Source organism: Carya illinoinensis, chromosome 2, assembly GCF_018687715.1.
Source record: "Carya illinoinensis cultivar Pawnee chromosome 2, C.illinoinensisPawnee_v1, whole genome shotgun sequence".
In the NCBI taxonomy this organism is placed as follows: domain Eukaryota; kingdom Viridiplantae; phylum Streptophyta; class Magnoliopsida; order Fagales; family Juglandaceae; genus Carya; species Carya illinoinensis.
Window position 1 is genome coordinate 28,877,821 of NC_056753.1, and position 21,244 is coordinate 28,899,064.

General features: G+C 34.6%; 2 protein-coding genes and 1 pseudogene across 3 annotated transcripts; 1 reads left to right on the forward strand and 2 right to left on the reverse strand.

The window, feature by feature from the left end:
* Positions 1 to 1,217: 1,217 nt before the first annotated feature.
* LOC122300696 (transcription factor bHLH104-like) lies at positions 1,218 to 4,232 on the forward strand. 2 transcript variants are annotated; one of them, XM_043111527.1, is made up of 5 exons: positions 1,222 to 1,461; positions 1,656 to 1,727; positions 2,454 to 2,531; positions 3,053 to 3,215; positions 3,751 to 4,232. In XM_043111527.1, exons 1-5 carry the CDS (start codon positions 1,364 to 1,366, stop codon positions 3,997 to 3,999), a joined length of 660 nt encoding a protein of 219 aa, XP_042967461.1. In that variant the 5' UTR covers positions 1,222 to 1,363; the 3' UTR covers positions 4,000 to 4,232. The 2 variants fall into 2 exon arrangements, with proteins under 2 accessions (XP_042967462.1, XP_042967461.1); XM_043111528.1 differs by lacking the exon at positions 1,656 to 1,727 and having other exon boundaries at positions 1,218 to 1,461.
* Positions 4,233 to 4,501: 269 nt separating this feature from the next.
* Positions 4,502 to 8,524, reverse strand: LOC122300697 (annotated as a pseudogene).
* Positions 8,525 to 8,765: 241 nt separating this feature from the next.
* LOC122300695 (1-aminocyclopropane-1-carboxylate oxidase homolog 1-like) lies at positions 8,766 to 11,902 on the reverse strand. The gene is made up of 3 exons (XM_043111526.1): positions 11,251 to 11,902; positions 10,619 to 10,940; positions 8,766 to 9,180 (listed from the first exon to the last, which is right to left on the reverse strand). The coding sequence occupies exons 1-3, from the start codon at positions 11,838 to 11,840 to the stop codon at positions 8,929 to 8,931; spliced, it is 1,164 nt and encodes a 387-aa protein (XP_042967460.1). The 5' UTR covers positions 11,841 to 11,902; the 3' UTR covers positions 8,766 to 8,928.
* Positions 11,903 to 21,244: the final 9,342 nt, after the last annotated feature.

Consider the following 21,244-nt stretch of genomic DNA (forward strand, 5'->3'; position numbering starts at 1 on the left):
TGAGAGCAACATATCATATATTGGACAGAGAAATGATGTGGCTTCTCTAGAATTAAAATTAAAACTAAATTTAGGATAAATAATAAACTTATTAATATGGATCCTAAAATTTTTTTTATACAATAATGGTTTTTAATATGGAATGAAAAGTGAAAATATAAGAAAAATTATTTAAGGTTGATGATCTATATGAAAAATAGTTTGTAGTTATATGTTTATAATTTTTCAATCTCTTTTTAATTTACATAAGAGAAATGATATTTGCAGTCATAGGATCATGTGCAAGCTTTGCCCACTCCCTTTGAAAAATAATAGGTAAATCTAAGATTTACATAAAAAAATTTATTTTTTAATGGTAGATCCTATTTTTTAAAAAAAATTAAGTAAGTAAAGCTTACACATTTTAAGAATATATTTAACATTACTCTTTACATAAATGTGTCATACAGTAAAAAGTTAGTTCCCTCAACACAATTGATGATTACACCACTTTATAGAGAAGAAAACAGTGTGACTGATAAATTGGCAAAGATGGCTCTACAGCTAGAAGGAGAGCATTGTAGGATTGAAGGACCAAAAATCTCTTTGTATTGAAAGATGTTGTTTGCACCGATTAATTTTGTTGAATGAATGAGAAAAGGCGTGACTTGAACTCAAAAATAAATAAATAGTAGCAAGAATCTCTACATTTATTTGACCAAATTTGATGGTCTAATTCTAGAGAAAAAAAATGTGTAAACAGTAATAAATATTCGTATATGATATATACTCTTTGAAAATCTTATATAAGTAGCAATAGAGATTCTTAAAACACATGAAATATGGGTCTAAAAAATTATGAATAATGTTATATACAGTTGTAAAGTTTGCAAGAGTCATATAATTATTTTAAAAAAGAGTAGAATTTACTATTAAAAAATTAATTTTTTTATATGGATATTATATTTATTTATTTTTTTAAAATAATTACACAACATTTACATCATTTAAGTTTGTGTGATCTCTCTGTTTTTTTTTTTTTTAAATTTGATATCTCTGTTAAAAATTATTCACGTTTTAAGTGGTTTTTTTATGTTGTTTAAAACGTGACAAAATATAAGTTGAATGAGCTTTTTTTCCAACCTAAAATAGAAGTTCGTATGGTTAGCGAGCAAGTTGTGAGCAACGTGCGCCGGCTTATAACCCCGGCCCCGATAGATTCCATCCACGTGCTGTCACTTTATTGGGCCTTCTTCGATTTCTTTTCTTCTTTCCCTCACCCACACTCTTTCTTCCATTTCCTGCGCGGAATTTTCCGATTCTCAATTCTCTATTACTTTCTCCATCAAATTCTAAACCTAAAATTTCCCAAACTCCAAATGAAATGGATGCGTCGTTAGGGAACGGCTGCTCCTGGGATTTTCTCGATTATAGCTTCATTGACGACAACCCTTCCCCCGAATTCTGTTTGCCCAATCACGGGTAAACCAATTCTCTCTCTCCTCCCTCGCGACTTTCTTTTCTTTATCTTTGAATTCGCCTTGATTTCTTATAATTGTTGCTTCGGATTTAGATTATATAGTCGTATAAATCCTGATTTATTTACGCCCACCGAACAAAGAGACCTAAGAATATTCACCTCAAAATTTACAGTCTGTTATCGTATATGGTTGTAGTGCTAGCGTGGACATTGATTTCTCGTCCGGGCCACAGAGAGACTGCCCGGAAAGAGGGTGTTCACGGAAGAGGTATTGCTGAGATGGTTTTAAATATCAGTTCTTGTTTTATTGCCTTCTGAAAATTTTAACTTGGTAATTTTACCAGCTCCAGTTTACTCTTTGTTTTTTGTTCTTGCTCTTAGGGTGAATTTTAAGGCATAATCGTGTACAAATTAAATTGTCCTGTTCTGTTCGTTGTCTTTTCTTCTACAATTATCTATGCACTTACCGCATTGTCAGTAATTCCCAGTTGCCAAAACATAGCTCCGTGCTTTCTTATATTATGTTCATTAACCTCAGAGTTTTTATTCACGCTTTTATGCTTTTCACCTATTTTAATTTGTTAGGCTCATCTGGCTGTTAATTTGGTTGGAACCAAATACTTCAGATATTTAATGCTTACATTCTGATCCAGTGGAATCTCTAGTTGTAGCTTTTTCATTTTGCCAATCAGCGTGTTTCTATCCATTTTCTGATGAGTTTGCTAAAGCACGGTGTTGCATTTGGGAAATTGCCTCTGAACTCTAGTTCTGCCACCTGAATCCCAGTTTCCCATAATGTGTCATCACCCAAAAAAGAAAAGGGTCTGATAGGGTATGGTTGGTTGATGATATCCCATATGCGTGTAAAGCTTGCATAACAGATTAGTCATCCATTTGCGATGCATAATAGGTGATTTTGTTTTATTTCTCTGTGAGGTGGTGATACTTGATGTCCTGTTATCACTTGCTCTTACATGGTACTAATAACTTTCAGGGCACGCAATGAGTCATGCAGCAGGCCAGTATCTAAAGCTTGTCGTGAGAGGCTGCGAAGGGAAAAATTGAATGACAGGCATCAGTTTTTTCTTTTTATTTCTTGAAAAAAGGAATTTCAGAATTCTCTGTTTGATTTGGGAACTGTTAAAATTTTAGACTTAAATACCTTTTACATTAGAAGTTGATATTTTCTATCAGAATCCATTTCCTTGCATAATTCATGATGTTTTTGCACCTTATGTTTTCAAGAATATGTGAAAATCTCTTTTTACACCCCAAACTACCACTACAGCAATATGACTACCAAACTACCAAAGTTCTCATTTGGGCCCAATTTGATGTAAATTGCATACCTCCCTCGTTAAAATAGACCAAAAATAGGGGAAATGATACAATTTTAATTGTTGAATCTTAAAGGACAGGGTTAATAGTAAAAGTAGTGATAATTTAAGGGAGTACAATATAATTTTGACCAAGAACAACAATCATCTGACTGTTCTGTTACTTTCATTCTTTTATTATCTCTCTCTCTCTCTCTCTCTCTCTCTCTCTCTAAGGAGATAATGAAAGGCCGGCTCTTGTTTGTGACTCATGCAGATTTATAGACTTGAGTTCTGTCTTGTATCCTGAGAGAAAGGTCAAAACGGACAAGCATGCCATACTTGATGATGCAATCAGAATTTTGAACCAACTCAGATCCGATTCTCAAGAACTTAAAGAAACAAATGAAAAACTACTGGAAGAAATAAAAAATTTGAAGGTTAGTCGTGTCCATGCAATTATAGTTTTCCAGAAAATTTATGTTTTTGTCTCTTGTATGCATCCCATGTACTTGGACTTTGCCTATTCTTTACTATCAATGAACGTTTTGCTTACCTATCGAAAATAAAATATATATTGATGAGCTCTGACACCTACTTGCATTTGAATGTGAGAAGAAGTGGTCAGTTGGCAGATGCTTTGCATCCATGAAACGGAATGTTCACAACTGTGTGCCATGAATATACTCCAGGACTAGGAGCCATTGTTTCTTTTGCGAGAAGATAAACATAACTTAGAAGGGAGAGATGGATGTTTGAAGGAAAAATATGGAATAAAAAGCATTTGGTCCCAGATTTTGCAATATGTTGAAATGAATTATGTTATTTTTTGCATTTGAAGTTAATTGAGTCATGTGAGGATATGTTTTAGCTTTTCTTCTGCATGTAGTTGATTAAGGTAGTGAAGTCTGTATGAAATTGCAATGTTGGATAGCTCAGTACTGGCATTTTTATGTTACTTTCCTCTGCAAACAGGCAGAGAAGAATGAACTACGTGAAGAGAAGCTTACGCTGAAGGCAGACAAGGAAAGGATGGAGCAACAATTTAAAGCTATGGCTATTCCACCTGCTGGGTTTATGCCAGGCCATCCAGCTGCATATCATTCTGGGCCAAACAAGATGGCGGTTTGGCCCAGCTATGGTTTAGTTCCAATGTGGCAATACTTGCCTCCAGCTGCCCGTGATACATCTCACGATCATGAGCTCAGGCCACCTGCTGCATAGTTATTTAACATCGGTATTAGATGCATTCTTTTACTGTTGTGCAACATTTTTGTCACCCGTTGACATGTATATAGTTGCTGTTTCAGTAGGTCTGATTTTTAAATTCAGCTGTTAACAATTACATGCAGCATTGGCAAGATGAGTGGGTTGGTGGCTTTTTCTTCTAAAATGTAATCGTTTTAGGCAACTGTCTGTGATTTTAAGTGCACATTAAGTAATTCTGTCCTAGAAAATCATCAGTAGTATATTGCACGCTTTCAGTTTTTTCTTGCTAAATATGGAGATGGTCGAAGGTCTCTGAACCTCATCAAAGAGATACGAAGTTAGCTACTAAGAAAATATGAACTGCGGTGCCCTATACTACAAAAGGACTGAATTACATTAAGGTTTCAATTGGTGAATTTATCGCTTATTTTTGATGAACTGCTTTTTGGATTTGGAAGTTGATATTGTTGACCTAACAGTGGAGAATTTCAATATAATTTTGTTTGCACTCAATATTTTTACCTCAAACTCCATACTTTTAGATCCGGATATTATTGAATGTTCAATTCTTTGATCTGTGTAATGTCAATGTAGATGAACTTTATATCATACTTGCTTAATTTGCTGCATAGACTAACATATAACAGGGGATTATTTCCTCAAACCTCCCTGTTATCTCTGAAGCAAATTTTGATGCAAATCAATCACCTTGATTTTATTTTTTTTCCCTCTCAATTTCGCCCATTTTTTCTGTTCCTATCGGTATTGCATCAAGATGACACCTTTCTCTACACTTGTCTGAGGAATGATCTTTAAGGTTCGCATTGTGATGCTTCCTTACGAGCTGAAGTAATTATCAGTGTTTTGTTATCCTTTTGCTCTTTGGAAGTCGAATAAGTTTGCTCTTGGGAATCCCTGTGAACTTCTTGGTCACCATCTTTTCCCCACGGGCCACAGCAGCATATAGAGGCCAATGATGGCGATAAATGCCCCTAGAATGCTGAACAAAACACGTGAAGAATAAGTTAAGATTATAAATCTCTCTCTCTCTCTCTCTCTCTCTCTCTCTCTCTCTCTCTCTCTCTCTCTCTCTCTCTCTCCTTTATTTTATGTACTTTTTTTGCCAACTGTAGCAGCTAGACATGCAGTCAAAACCATGTGCAATTTCTGAAAAGTGAAGCTATTATGGTGCGCGGGGAGACATGTCCATGCTCGAGTGCTTGTAGATAGAACGAAGAGAAATCACCATCCCATGTAGAGTCTTTCCCCAAGGACAAGGTATCCTACAATTGCTACTAATATTGTTGATAGGGGAGTAAACATGGTCACAAAAACTGGTCCTCCTTCTTCCATGCACCATAGTTGAATGAAAATAAATGAAAATAATCAAGCCAGAGACTAGGACTCCCTGCCATGTAAACTCCACGATCAAAATATTATCAATATTTCAAAACTTGAATTCTATATAAGCAGACTACTGAGAAGCTTACACCATATATGATCGACCACAAATCAATGTTGAATCCTACTGTCCAAGCAGCTCGTTTATGTTCTATGATGACTGTGAAGACGGCTGATTGTGCTCCTCCGAAAAAGCTCATCCATGCAGTCAGTGACAATTGGGCAGGATATCTTTTCAATGTAAATGCCTACAATTTTCAGAGGATTATCCACAAATATCTTTTTCTATAATCTCTCTTGCTGGATGTCTAGAAAAGGTAGAAAGTCTTCAAGAAAAGAGTAGTCCAATCAACCATATTTCTTGAGTTAGGGATAAAGACCTGCATAATGTACCATATGGACCATGTTAAGCAGCTGGCAAGAGTTAGAAGAGAACCCTTTAACCAGTTCTCGCGGGTGGCAGTGTTCTCTTGAATATGAATTGGAGGACGCCATAGATTTCTCATTAGAGGCCCCTTGTATAGTGTCATGGTCATTGCACCAGCTAAGGAGATCAAGGTACCAAGAACTTTTGCCATCCCTCGAGGATTTCGTAGATCAAGAACTTCCAAACTGCATGAAAATAATTTTAGATCTTAATCCACATGATGGAAATAGAGATGCATATATCTCTTGAAAAGAAATCAGGGATTCTGTCAATCAATTAGCATTTTTTACCCGAGTACAACGGCTATTACAAATGTTAGGGAAGCTATGGTATTGACCATTGATGCAAGGAATGTTGGGGAGATGTAGGACAAGCTTGCAAAGTACATGTTCAGAGTCAAACCCTCCCTGCAATAATTGAATTTTGTTCAAGTCTGCCTTAACACATTTTAGAAATAATAGTAAAATCTCACTATTTCATTTGAAAATGATGCTTGAGATTTTATAAGAAATTCTACGCGGTAGAATGCCACAAGAATTCTAAAGGTTCTTGGTGCTTTATTACCATGTAAATTAGAAGCGTGAGCCTCTTATTCCTTACCCAGGGAGAGAGAGGAAAAAGATTTTCAATAGAAGAGCGAATGTCAGCTTTGGCCTCCCTTTTCTGCAAGAGATGATTAAATATGATCAGTACCTACAATATGGCATGGTTGAAAACATTTGGAATGAAGAACGATTCATGATTTCTAACCCTTCAGCATTACAGCCAACGTAGTGTTTTCAGACATGTAATCCGTTAGTGATTATGTATCTGTCATTCAAACTAGAAGAAATGAACGAACCTCTCAAGAAAATAAGCAAAAGGGAACATCACAGTAGCAGCAACAATCTGTCTGTAACTAATATAGACATGAGGATTCATTCCATGATTGAAGGAAGCTAGTGTGATAAAGTACAAGAAAGTACAGCCTATCTGAGCCATAACCATGAGGAGATGTGGCTTGAATTTGCCCCAAATGCTCCCAAGGGAACAGCCATTTGTTGGTGCCATATATGGCTACTTGTACCTTCTCCCTCTCCTGATTTTTCACAAGCTGAAGAAGCACATAATGCACATGCATATATATAGAATGAAGTAATATTAAAGAAGTAGGGCTTGAACTGCATACTCATTGATTGTTCTTAGTATCATGTTCTCGATTAAACCCCTTTCGATATATTGACAATTCCGTGACTAACTTTCAGGGTCGACAAGGAAATTAGGCAGTCTTTACATGCTTGGATCGCCCTGAATTGCCGGGGTGCCAAATATTTTATGAGGCCAGAGGATATTCTTGTTTTCCATATGCATTTTTTGTTGTAATAATCGACGTTAAGCTTCAGTGTTGTTAGTTATTAGAGAAGATATATGCATATGCCCCTTCCCCCTCACAGATCCCATATCCAAAAACAAAATAAGATACAAGAAACAAAAATTAAATTACAAAAATGGGGTTAACTAACTACCAATGGAACTGACTGGGATAGGCCTATGAATACTTCAAAATAAAATAAAAAACAAAAAACAACTCAAAGAACAAGATAAAATGCCAGTGGATCTTATCTAATAAAATACTGTTATCAACAATGTGATTTCAGTGGAAAAATGTGAAAATAAAGTCTCTTTCATTTGATTTGACAAAAACCAGACAATCATCGACCTCCTAAATTTCATGATCATTTGCACAAATTCATGGTTGTTCCCTACTTGCAAAGCTTGATTATTATGGATGGGTCCATTCCATACGAATTATAGAATCAAGTATTAATAGCAATGGTCTGGTGTTGTTTTGTGATGCATGCATGCATGCAGTTTTCTAGACTTTTGAGCACTGTTTTGGATCTTGGGAGATCTGCCAGAACTGACAAGCATGCCATAATTGGAATATCGAAACAAATGAAAAACTGCTGGAAGAAATACTATGTTTGGAGGTTAGCCATATAATATGAAGCATTAAACTTTATTAGAATGGGTATTGCTTTTGACAGCTTGTGACTTGTGCTTTGCGTATGTCCATATACGTTTTTTGTTTTTACTTCATCCAAAGAACTCTTCTGGTTTGATATTACATTACTTAGGTTTGTCGCTCTTGTTTATAACTTTTCGTGTGTTTGTTTAGTGAGGAATTGCTTAGTTCATTGATGTATTTTCGGGCTTGTCAAATTATGATCTCTATGGAAACCGATTGTTTTAATGATATTTAGATGGTCTGTTGTCAGGTGCATAGCATACAATGATTCCTCTCCAGGATTAGAAGCCATTATTGTGGAATTTAGATCTAGACTTTTGGACATGGACCCATCCCGTTCATCAGGGAAATTGAGACTCGAGAATTCTACTGTGATGTTTATTCAGAGTACTGCGCTGCTGTCATCATTTGGTGTGAGATTAAGTTTGACACCCTCTAATGAATGGTTGAAACATCAGCATTTTGTTGATTCATAAAATACGTACTCGAGATCTCTGGATTATTCCAACCAAATTGTTGGAAAATTTTGAAGAAAATTACCAACATGAAAAATTTGCCACCACCAATCCTGCCATCCAGAGGAATGGTTGGAGATCCACTCCGCTCAGGGGGGCCAGTCCGCCCGGCCGCAATTGGGATGGTTGCAAAATAGTGACCAGTTGAAATATTACCCAGAATTGTGAAGGTTTGCACATGAGATGGGATCCTCCTCCGCATCATTTATCCGCTGAATGGGGATAACTTCCATCAAAGTAATCAAATCCAAGGGAATGTAACCTTGTAAGGCTCCATGAAGGGTTACATAAATGATAAAAACCTATAAACAGGCATTACGAGAACAGATTCTTAAAAATTCTCCTCCTCGGATTGCAACTTATACCCTTCACGGGAAGATCCATCCGACTGTTCTCAACCAATTTTAGTCCAGTAAAATAGACACCATTATTCTTCTTTTACACAGGCTTCATTACCATATGGTCGATAAGTTTCAGAAAAGTGACGCATTATTTAGCTCGAAAGCAAGAATAAGTAGTAATATGGGATATATCCAACTCAAGTAATTTATTTGTACTGAGTTACCTTATTCATCTCTATTATATATCTGAGTTCAAAGCCTGAAATGCGTCAGCGCAGAAGTCCCATCAAGGCCCTTTCCCCTGTAATATGCAGAGTACTCTCTCACTGTAGTTTCCCTATACTTTGGAGGATTGTCTTCTGATAATAACTCCTTGATGGGTCCATAAATTCTTGTGGTTGGCCGAAGACCTGTGAAAAAAAAGCTTGCCACCGACACTCTTGGACCTACACGGTTCGCCAATACTCTGTGTTCAACGCTTTTGAACCTATCGTTTGTTATAAGCTGGAAAAACCAAAGGGAAAGTTGTAAATTAGCTACAGAAGATAAGGGTCTCATCCAAAAGAAATTTAGCTGCACCACAACCAAGTAAAGAGAAATATCCAGCGTTGTATCTTTAAATACTTTGCATCACGTATTTCATTCGTTTCTATACTTGGTATCATGTTTAACATTTGGTTCTGGATAGAAGATCCTTCCATGATTCATGCAAGTTTCGAATGCTTGTTCTTATCAATGTTGTATCTGATTAAGAAATAGAAGGTATTCTCATATTGGAGATCTTCTAGGTCCAGCTGAGAACTGTTTTGGTATTATCTCTGTATAGAAATACTCATTTTTCCCCTTAAAAGGCTTAATAGGAGGAGTAGGGTAACTCCTTATAAAGTCCAGGATGAGTTTGTTCCTAAACAGTGTGGGACTTCTCAATACGCCTCACATGTGGGCCAGTATTTTCGGTATCATCATCGTGGGTAGGTCGCAGGAGCTCATCCTCAGTCATAGATTAACCTATTTCTGATACCATATAGAAACACCTATTTTTCCCCTTAAAAGGCCTAATAGGAGGAGTAGGGTAACTCCTTATAAAGCCTAGGATGAGTTTGTTCCTAAGCAGTGTGGGACTTCTCAATAATCTGACCTTGAGGTCATTCGTAAGCACCAACATCATGAATTAGAGCAGCATGTCTTCAACAAATTTTTGCGATATAATTATACAATGCATTGCACTTCCATACAACAATGTATTAGAGACATAGGTGTTAGAATAATTTCAAAATATGGGCTTCCATTTGATTGCATATTTGGTATTTTCTAAAAACAGGTTAGATGTATAGCTCAAAATGGTATTTTGGTTAAGCCCAATATGTTGAGTGATCATTTGGGTTTTTTTTTACACCTTAGCTGTATAGGACTATATCCAATTTGATGTGGTAAGTTATATATGTAGGCCAGGAAGCTTAAAGGTTTTATTCCAGAATTTCTTGAACCTTTATGAGAGTTAAGAATCTTTAATGGGAGGACTCTATAAGTTCTCTGTATAAAAGAGGCTAGGTCCCCTCTCCTCTCCATACATATTGGCTTGCCCCATTGAAGGCTAATAATTTGTGAGGAGCAAGGAGGGAAAGATTTGGATGCATCTCCTAAATCATGACTTCTGCAGGTACATTTTCTATATTTCTAAACTGTGTTTGTCAGTTGTGATTCTCCTTCTTAGCATGATTACTTGTTACTCTACAATAGGAGCATAATCCAAAGATCCCAGGAAAGACAAAAAAAACAGAGCAGTTTTTTAGGACAGTTGGGACCAATTTACATGTCTGTAAGATTACAGTACTACACTTTTAAATATGTAATGTAGTTACCTAAATTAACGAAAAGATGGTGCCACAAGTATCTCCAACAACGGTATCCGAGAAAACACGTGAATAGTGTGAGGACTTACCTGTAGAAGATCTCCAATGTTGATCACAAGAGCCCCTGGCACGGGGGGGACGTCAATCCACTTGTCCTGACGAAAAATTTGGAAGCCACCAATATGGTCTTGTAGAAGCACACTGAGGAAGCCACTATCAGAGTGCTTGCTTGTGCCCAATGTTAACTCTGGTTGTGGGCAAGCCGGATAGAAATGGCATAGAAGTGCAAGCCCCTCAGTGCAATCAATATCATTTAGGTGGTTTGGGTTAAGCCCAAGAGCCTCCGATAGTAGCTCAAACAGTAAAATCCCCAACTTCATCACTTGCCTCGAGTACTCTTCCAGTATGTCTCTACAAGTATGATTCAAGCATATGGTGATCAGTGCTTAAGTTAATAGTTTGAAGTTTGTTTTCTGAGATTGAAAACAAAACTTATGTGGTTTTCATGATTGTTGAAATAGGGAAATATGCCGATTACATGTTACAGCTCTATGCAAACTTTAAGGTTGTTTTTAAACTGAGTTCTGCTAGTAGATGGTAACACCACTCCAAAACGATTACAGAGGGATTCAAAACACAAATAGTACTTTTTTTATGCTAGCTAATCTGACAAATTTTCATGTTAGTGATGTACTTGATGCATCAAATTGTCATCTCACACCTGCATGCGGCTGGAAGATCTTCTGACTTGGGTGGATTAGGAGCCATTTGACAATTAAAAGTATCCCTCCAATTGGTGGCCGGGGCACTATATAGATCAAAGTTGGTGTTGTACACAACCGGTCTCATGGGGTCACGGGTATAAAAATCTTTCTTAATCTCTGTATCTTGTTCATAAAACCTACGCACACCTGCCTCCATGTCCTCCAGAACACTCACAGGAATCCCATGATTCACCACCTGAAAGAAACCCCATGTCTCTGATGCAGCTCCAACTCTTTCAACAATCTCCTTGCGTTTTGGGACATCGTTGTCGATGACGCCTTGGAGGTCTATGACAGGAATAGTCCTAACCTGGGTGTCATCAGAAACTGAGTCCTTTTCAAAGCTTTCCGGTGGGTGATGGAATATACGAGGAATCTCAGTAACCCCAGCATCCACTAGTCCTTTAACACCGGCTTTTGTGCTATCAAAAGCCTTCAACTCGCTTGCTCTGTCATACCCCGGCTTCTGCGTGGCTGCAACTTCATCTCTGCTAGTGATAACCATTTGAAACCTAGAGGACTCAATTTCATAAGGACTACGCACCATGTTTGGATATTCTAAAGAGAAATAAATGTATTAAATAGAAATATTAAATTAGTAGACTGTAGAAACTAGACCCTCGCACGTCTGCACAATAGATAGAATATGTATAAAAGACTAGCAATGTTACACACTTGTCTCTAAATCTTGACCACGATCCTTCCCATAATCTTATATCAAACATTTTATATATTTATAATTATTTTTTATTATTTTTTAATTTTATTTATTATTATTAAATTATTTTACTTATCATCCATACATTACATATTTATTATAAATAAATTAAAATAAATATGATTTGTAAGGATGATAAATAGAAATACTCGATTTTGATTTGCAATCCTCTCTATTTTGTCTCTATATTATTAATAATTAAAAATTTCTCTATTATTAATAATTAAAAATTCTAGAAAGTTTGACGAAGTGGGGATAGGAATTAAAATTCAATAGCCTGTATAAAATAATCGGTTAACAAATTAAAAATAATTATATAGTTCAACAAAAATCTTGTCGATTTTTTCTTGGTTGATGATATTAGCACTTTCAATGCAGACACTATCTTTTACTTATAAAAGTTACATAATGGTTAAACGTCACCCATCATGCTTCAAATTATTCTTTCTCCAAAAACAAGCATACAAACATACCGAAGACAAAAATTCTATACCTAATTATTTTTATGTATTCTTTATATATTTTATTATTGTGATTAACTATGTCACTTTTTTTAATATAAATAACTTATTTAACTAATCATATTAACAAAATACACAAAAAATACATAAAAATAACTGTATATAACAAAACTCAACTGAATATTAGGTTCAAATGTGCGAAAAAACTGATATATATATATATACTAGTAAAACAGCACGTGCGATGCACGTGTGCCCAGTAGATATTTTTCTTAAGTGTAACAATTTAAAAATTTTTCAATTTAGCTATAAATAGACAGAATTTCATTTATATTTTAACAATTTTCTTCCTCTTCATAATAAACATTATATATATTATTTGCAAAATATTCATTGCTATAATACAGCACTCTAATAAACATAACTACAACTATACACGAGTACCATGTACTTATATATTACAATAGTCAAAAGTTTTAAATGAAAAGTCTGGAAATTTATTCTGCTGTTCCTGGGACGTTATTAACAGATAATACAATAAGTTTGTTTTGACGTAACCTCCCAGATTCATTCATCTGCGCGCCCAAGACTACGATCCACTCATTATTTTCAATGTTGTTTGCAATGTTTTCAATATAAGGCAGATGTTCCTGTAACAATGAAAAAACATATAAAAAGATAATGTATCAAAATTTTTAAACGTATTTAAATGTATAGATTTTACCTCGTCTGTACGGTCTATAAGATCAACAGCTGTGCATCCCAAAATTTCCTCAGCCAAAGATTCAAAAATAACAACGGGTGTCGATGTGGTATCATCATACACATCTAAGCAAACTCGACACCTAACATTAATAAATAAATTATCATTCGTTGATATCAGCAAATAAAATGTTCTAACTACCATCTAAAAATTTTTAATTTCAAAATATGAGGAAAATGTTTACCTTGCCCGTGCAATTGCTGCATTCTTGCAACTATAACATATGAAGTTTTCACCGAGGTCATAGCCAGTTGCCTTGTTGCAATTCTCGCATGATACGTAGTGGAATGACTGGTGAAAATCAACCATTCTAAATTTGCCTCTAACCAAATATGTGGACCTCTGCATTAAGACAAAATAACTATGTGCACTAATCAACATCTAAACAATACCGTATAGAAGGATTCAAAATTCACGCTTATTACATAAATTAAATCCAACAAACAATCAACATTTCAAATTGAAGCATATGCACAGTTCTGAATCCACAGTACACAATTCACAAATTCTCATCCTCCATCTCCATTTCATTCCAGCCAACCTCCAATTTCCATGTTCTAAAAACTTAGAATAAAATTAAACGATTCCAAAAAGTGAAAAAATGAATTGTATTCTTTAAAATAAGAAATTTGGCTTTAAAAAAAAAAAAAAAAAAAAATATACCGCCATTGGTGGAGCAGATATCAGTTTTTCTGCGATTTCAGATACTTTTATGATTGGATCGGTAGAACTACTTGAAGTTGATCCAAAACTATTTCCAATGATCTCTTTCAGCAATTTATCATTTTGTGCTGCCTTGAAAATTTGAATTAGTAAATAAAGCAAATAGGTTTCCAGTCTCTCAAATAAAGAACAGAATAAATAAGTACATCTCATTCAGTATACTGAAGCAAATAAGGTTATTCATGTGAATCAACCTGTTTAGAAGGAGAGCAGCAACACTGTCATGATTGTTGATATCTTGATCCCGTGAAATTTTTCCAAATAACAAGCAAAGATTTTACAAGTGAACTGTAACTAACAAAATTTGTAAAATGAGAAGTTTCAGTTGGGATTTAGAGAACATTCATGGAGGAGATAAATGAAATTATTAGATCTAAAATACCATCTCTTAAATACAATTAGTATTTCAGATTCATATTACGGTTTTGTAAGAAATTGTGCATTATTAAAGGAGAAATAAAATGGAACACATAGAAGATCTAACAGAAGATAGAAACACAAATATAAAATATTTGTGAAGTATTATTTTATTATCACAAAGCAAAATTACAGAAATTTGAGACTCTTTGCCTCAATCTTTAAACACTCTTGCTCTTCAAAAATCTGCATGTCTTTCCTATATAAAGGAGTAGCCACTCGAAAAGAAGAGTTAAGCAAATATTTTAAGGTTCTGCTTGGCCACTGAGAATTCTCATATGAGAATTTTGAGTTTTAAGATTAAATATTAAAATATTATTATTTAATATTATTATTGTATTGAGATTTGAAAAAGTTAAGAAAAAGTTAAATTGTTTATTATATTTTATATGGGGATTTGAGAAAGTTGTAATGATGAGATGAGAATTTTATGTTTGAGATAAAAATTCCTTAAGGCCAAGCAGAACCTAAATCTCTGTTCTCTCGCTTTAGTGTTTCTATCTTCATGTTGGACTCCATAAGAAGCCGCTGAAGGATAAAAATATTTTCGTGGAGTTTGTCAACCCCACCAGTCCTAAATTGTAGTCGCTGAGAATATGCGACAAGGGTTAATGAGTATCGGGTACCGAGACTCACAAGATCATAGATAATTTCATTATCTGACTTATTAGTCAGATCATTATTGGATTGCATTATAGCACCTACAGAAGAAGCAGAAACAACTGGTAAACGAGGTGCAGAATACCTCATATATTGGTAATGAGAAGATTGCTGAGCCATTGCAAAGTGAGAAAGCAGAAAGAGGTTACAGAGTAAGAATGCAGACTAAATTTAGAAAAGTGAAAAAGATGAGATGCGAAAGAAGATGAGCTGAATAATTCTTTTATAGAGAAAATTATGACAAAGTATCACTCTATTGCTTCATAACATCTTTCATGAAGCATCTCTCTACAAGAGACAAGAGATGTAGTATCATAGCTGCGGCGCCTGACAGATACAGAAGAGCGATGTAGTATCATAGCTGCAGCGCCTGACAACTACAGAAGACCTGTAAAAATCTTACGGATCAGAGTTGTCTGGTCTAAAACAGAGGGTCACCGTTTTTGTTGAAAGAGAGAGAGAGAGAGAGAGAGAGAGAGAGAGAGAGAGATGGGTTAACAGCTTAATTTTGATGAATTCTTTACTGAGTATGTTATTTAGAAGAACACTTAAAGTATATCATTTATGTTTTTCTAAAGCAATCGAGAGTTTACCACTGAAACCGAAGATGTTAGACATGGGTACAGCTGAAAAAATCCTGGGAGGTCGAATCCGCACCGTCTTCCATCAGAAAACCCTCCAAACAGAGCAAAAAAGAGAAAACCAAATAAGACAACGGTCAAAATCTCTTCGTACAGAGCTTTATCAACAAAAACGAAAACCCACATGCAAATTCTATGAGATAGGGCAAAACAAAGTAGAGAAAATAAGTGAGAGGAAAGAGAATGTGAGGAGCGAAATGATAGGAGTCGGGGTGGGTCAATGGAGAACAGTTTTATTTCGTGAGAGGAATGTGGGAGGTTTGTGTACGTGACAATACACACAAGGGAAATCCACATGCAATGTATTTGTGCTGAGAAGTGGATTCTCTCCCACCAAATGAAAACCAGGCGTCCTTAAAACAGTTTTCGGTTTTACTTTTTGGTGAATTACGACTTGTTTGGATGCTCGACTAAGTATGTCTTCGACCCGTTAGATCCCTAGATTAACTACTCTACTCGCAACACCATCAACATGATATAACATCATATTTAATACATTACACTACCCGTTCATTATTAATCAATCATTGAATTACAGTATTGGTATTTAGTCTTAACAAAAAAAATATAAAAACATTAATTATGATTGATTAAAGATTGCAAAAAATAAAAAAATAAAAAATAAAAATTGTGCTTAAACTTCTAAGTTAAAGAAAGAAAATGAGAGAGAAGTAAAAATAACTGAACGGTTTCCATTAATTTTTTGCAATCTTCAATTCAACACATCAATCAATTTTGGATTCTTTCCCGACAGCCTCACCTATTTTCTAATCAAATCTAACTGCTCTCTCACTAAAAGTCTCTACACTCTTTAACTACTAAATGAGAGTTTTAATCTATCTTTATGAAAATTATAAGACAGCAAGCACCACTTGGATGATCAACCTGATCCTAACTTCGAGTCCCTTACGTCTATGATTCCTGCGGTAGCTTTCGCTTAACAACAAAATTAAGTGGTACTCATCTCTTAAATTTTCGTAAAGGGCTTGACCAAGAACAATAATTTTGCTTTATTTAGAGAAAATAAATATTTTTAAAAGCCTCTCTCTCGCTCTCAAAAATATTTCACAAATCTGTTCTCTAATAGTAATAATGTTTTTTTCGGCTTTCAAGGAATAAGATATCTTAATTAAATTATCTAAAAAATAAAATAAAAAATCTTACGAATTACGATTTCATGCGTTACAATATTAATTCATGGATGAAGTCACTCTTATGTCATGTTTTCATAAATAAAAAATTGAAGGGGGGCAAGGGGGCGGTAGAGGTGAGGATGATTAAGAGTGATGTAGTAATAGTAGTGGATACTGCATGCTGTTTTGTATTGTGGCCTGCTGCACGTCCACGAAATTGTCAGTATGCATGCAATTTGGTAAGTAATTGTCCTGTTTTGCAATAAAATAATACAAGTTGATCAAAAGAATCTCCAAAGTGTTGTACCAAGATCTCACTTCATGAGCATTGCCTAAACCATCATAAGATTAGACCTAATCATATAATAATTATATGCTGGTGTCTGCTCAAAATTCAAAAGCAAGCATTTTGATATTAATTAATTAATTAATTAGCTGTTTATAAAGAATGAATTAACTACGTGATTACTTTGCCATATAATATTAAATATATATATAGCTTTATGATACAACTTTTATCGACCTGCTCCACTTTACCCATGTCGGATTGTAAAAAGCAGCTTAAAAATACAATGGATCAATCGATTTGTTCATCATGTTCTTACAAAAGAAGAAAAAATAATTAGTATATCTAGATATACTAATTTTTTTAGAAAAGATAAGGTTCTGTCCATCACTTTGATCAACTTAATTATTCAAATGCTGTGTCAATTTGAATTTAAGAAGCAAATAATCAAAGCTTCTACCAAACTTTTGTTCCCTTTACAAACTCAAAGAATACATAAATAGAGAATATATAGTTTTATTCCATAAGATAATATTCATGATAGGAGAAGTTGAAGAAAACCCTTTCAATCGTAAGCATTCGGTGCGGTTTGGATAGTGAAATGAGATTAAATGATTTTAGATAAAAGTTGAATAGAATATTAATAGAATATTATTCTTTAATATTATTATTTTAAGATTTGAAAAAGTTAAATTATTTATTATATTTTGTACATATGAGAATTTGAAAAAATTGTAATGATGAGATGAGATGATATGAAACACTTTTACTATCTAAACAAGGCGTAAGTGGAAGAATATCAGTATCCATTAATTAATTCGGTCTCTTTAAAACAAAAAAACAAAAACCAAAAACATGAATGAATGGAAAAATAGGGGGGGAGTATTTCAGTATCATTTTATTTTTAATGTTCAACATTTCTCCAAAATTCATATATTTTTTTGGGTGAAAATTAAAAAATTACATATATATAAGTTTATCTTTAAATTATTCTTCTCATGCATGTTCAAACAAAGTAGAGATCTTAACTTTTATTTTTTAAAAGATCTACATATTTCTTGTTTTCTATAGGTAGTCTTCTATCAATATTGAAAAATACTTTAGTAATTTGTTTTACAAGTTTCTTGGAATATTAATGACTATTTATTACTTGAGTAATGCTACATACAGTCGTGAAGTACACAAACGACATATAATTGATTTGAAAAAGATTAAAGTCCACTATTAAAAATTTAATTTCTTTTCATGTGAATTTCATATTTATTTAATTTTTTTAAAATAATTACACGACGTTTACGTATTCACGATTGTAACTATCATTTCTCTTATTATTTTTATCGATAATGACTCATTAAAAAAATCACAAATCACAAATCCGCAAAATCACATGGGCGGCCCTTCAATTAACATTATATGATGATCTTTTGCTATCCATGAAGATTCATAAAAATAAAATAAAATAAAATAAACAAAGCTAGCATGCATGGAAAAGAGCCTGGTCCCACAACATACATAATCAATCACCCACAAAACAAACCTCTCCAATAACCTTCCTTTAGCTTAATCGCATCTTTTATTATTTTAAGTCTTAATTTAATTTTTTTTAAATTTAAAATAATAATAATATTAAAATATAATCTTTTAAACTTTTATTTAAAATTAAAAATCCTTATCTCACTTTTCAAATCTAACCACGTCTATATTCTATATTTGGTCCTACTTGAACTGTTTAAAAAGCCATAACTACTACTGCTAGCGGGAGACTTCATAGGAAAGGGAAGAAAGACATCTACAAAGACTTCTTTTATTGTCATTATTGAGCATTTAAATTATTGTTATACGTCGAAAGCTGTTGCCCTACCAGTCATAAACATTGCATTCATTTTTCTCTGTTTTTTTCTACTTTTTTCTTTGGACACGATATCTCCTGTCTGATCAGTAACTGACTCACTTGGACTTTTGTTTGCTGTTCTACTAACTCACTTGGACTTTTAGGAAAGAAAGACATCTACAAAGACTTCTTTTATTGTCATTATTGAGCATTTAAATTATTGTTGTACGTCGAAACCTTTTAAGTTTATTGGTCATAAATATTGCATTCATTTTTCTCTGTTTTGTTCTACTTTTTTCTTTGGACAAGATATCTTCTGTCTGATTAGTAAATCAAAGGAGAAAAAAAGAGAGATACTTTTCATTTATGGAGGCCCTAAATAACGGGGCCCATGTGTTTGTATAGATAATTCATGTATCACCGTCTCATAGCAACGACTTTGATGGAAGTTTTCATATGGTGACGAATGACTAATCAAAACAATAAAACAAAAAGTCGATAATGACTCATTAAAAAAATCACAAATCATAAATCCGCAAAATCACGTGAGCGGCCCTCCAATTAAGCATGCCATACGTCCCTGTCACGTTACTAAAGCAAATTCATCGATCCCTACACCACTGTCAGTTGAAATCAAGGCCCTACATGTCTCTACAAGCTACTGTTTAGGTCTCGTTAACTTTCGTGAATCAGATTCATCTTCCATAAGTAACTACCAACCTATTTTTTTTTTTTTTTTATTGTAAAGATAGTTGGTCGGCTGCATGCTTTCATTCTGATCACAGCTCTACTTCTGTTTCTTTACAGCAACACCCATCCACTTTCTCAACCACAATGTCAACTTGCATGCGTGGGCCTACAAAATAAAATAAAAAAATATGATAGTGACGTAAATTCTTATCACAAAACGTGTGCTTATCTCATCGGGCAGGATGTGCTATAGCACCAAGCACCAAAGCCACCTCCGTGGACAAGGACAAAACAGTTAGTGAAGAGTGGGGTCATCTCCATGACTTTCCTCACTTTTATTTTATTTTATGTTTTTTTTCTTTAGTTCCCAGTCGTCTTCACGAAGTCGCTGGATTTGCTGGTCTTTCACGCTGGAAACAACATGGATGAGATGGAGGGTATCAGCGAGCCGTCGAAAAGAACTTGAATTAGAAGATTAAAAGTAAAATCTCTTTTATAATTTATCTCATCAAGAAAAATGAAAAGATTTTTAAATGAGAAATAATATTTGTAATCTTAGAGTGTATAAGTCTCGACATTCATTTAAAAAAAAAATACATAAATCTAGAACTTGCATGAAAAAATTATTTTTTTAATAATAAAATCTACGTTTTGTCAAAGAGTGTGTGCCCCAACTTATCACCTACATTTTATATATATCAGGACAAGAATCTACATCGGTATATATATTAATTTCAGGTTTTAAATAGTAATTTCACATAAAGTTTGTTCAAAGCATTTCTAAAGAAGAGCATTAATATGAAGAAGTACTTAGAACTTAAGACAGGAAAAATGGGTACGTACCCTTTTCAGAGGCACAAAAGCCACTAAAGAAGAGCAATATTCCAGCAAAAGCAGCAGTACCAAAAATCTCCACCGGCTAAGCGTAGCCATTATCTGATCACTTTCAAAAGCTCGATCGATCCTCAGGATCAAAGGCCTTACTTGAACAGCTTGTGTACGTATATAATTGTGGACTTATTCTACAAGCAAAAGCCAGAGCCTGCAACGATCTAGCTCGCCAGCGATAAGATATGAGGGTATAACAGATATGTAGCGGTCGTATCGGCGAAACTGGTCCAGGAAGTTGAAAAAATCATGTATAGGTCAATTGGGCATGCAAATATTCAAGAAATATTAATGCAGAAAATATGATCAGATGTACCCAGAATGGCCTGCTGGCTCGGCCAAGTAGTTCTAACTTTGTCTCCTTTTCATGACCTTCATCCTCTTCTGTAATTCTCAGGTGCTTGTTTTCTTCTGAGTTTTGCTGTGGTGTATTTGGACATGTTGGTAGGAAAACACCCGATTGAGGTTGAGCTGATCAGCCAAGACGATTAGGCCGGTGAGGCCCGACCCAATGGCGGCCACGAAACCATCGTCTACGGCGCTGTCTGGGTTGAATCGGGAGAGACCGACAGAGTGGAATAGGCTGGAGACGACAGAGCGGAGGTAGATGTCCCGCCCACAGCTTCCAGAGAGTTTCGGCACTTCATTGCCTGTTGTTTGCAGAGGGAGTGGATCTTGAGGCTTTGGCAAAGAGAGAGAGAGAACAGAAATAAAAACAAATTGCCCGTAATTTTAGAATA

Bases quoted from the DNA above. Each gene is read 5' to 3' on its own strand.
- LOC122300696 (XM_043111527.1), top strand. From the start codon at position 1,364: ATGGATGCGTCGTTAGGGAACGGCTGCTCCTGGGATTTTCTCGATTAT. The intron at 1,728-2,453 runs GTATTGCTGAGA...AATAACTTTCAG, and splicing joins AGAGGGTGTTCACGGAAGAG to GGCACGCAATGAGTCATGCA. The intron at 2,532-3,052 runs GCATCAGTTTTT...TGACTCATGCAG, and splicing joins AGGGAAAAATTGAATGACAG to ATTTATAGACTTGAGTTCTG.
- LOC122300695 (XM_043111526.1), bottom strand. From the start codon at position 11,840: ATGGTGCGTAGTCCTTATGAAATTGAGTCCTCTAGGTTTCAAATGGTT. The intron at 10,941-11,250 runs GTGTGAGATGAC...TCATACTTGTAG, and splicing joins GATCTTCCAGCCGCATGCAG to AGACATACTGGAAGAGTACT. The intron at 9,181-10,618 runs GTAAGTCCTCAC...TGGTTTTTCCAG, and splicing joins ACATTGGAGATCTTCTACAG to CTTATAACAAACGATAGGTT.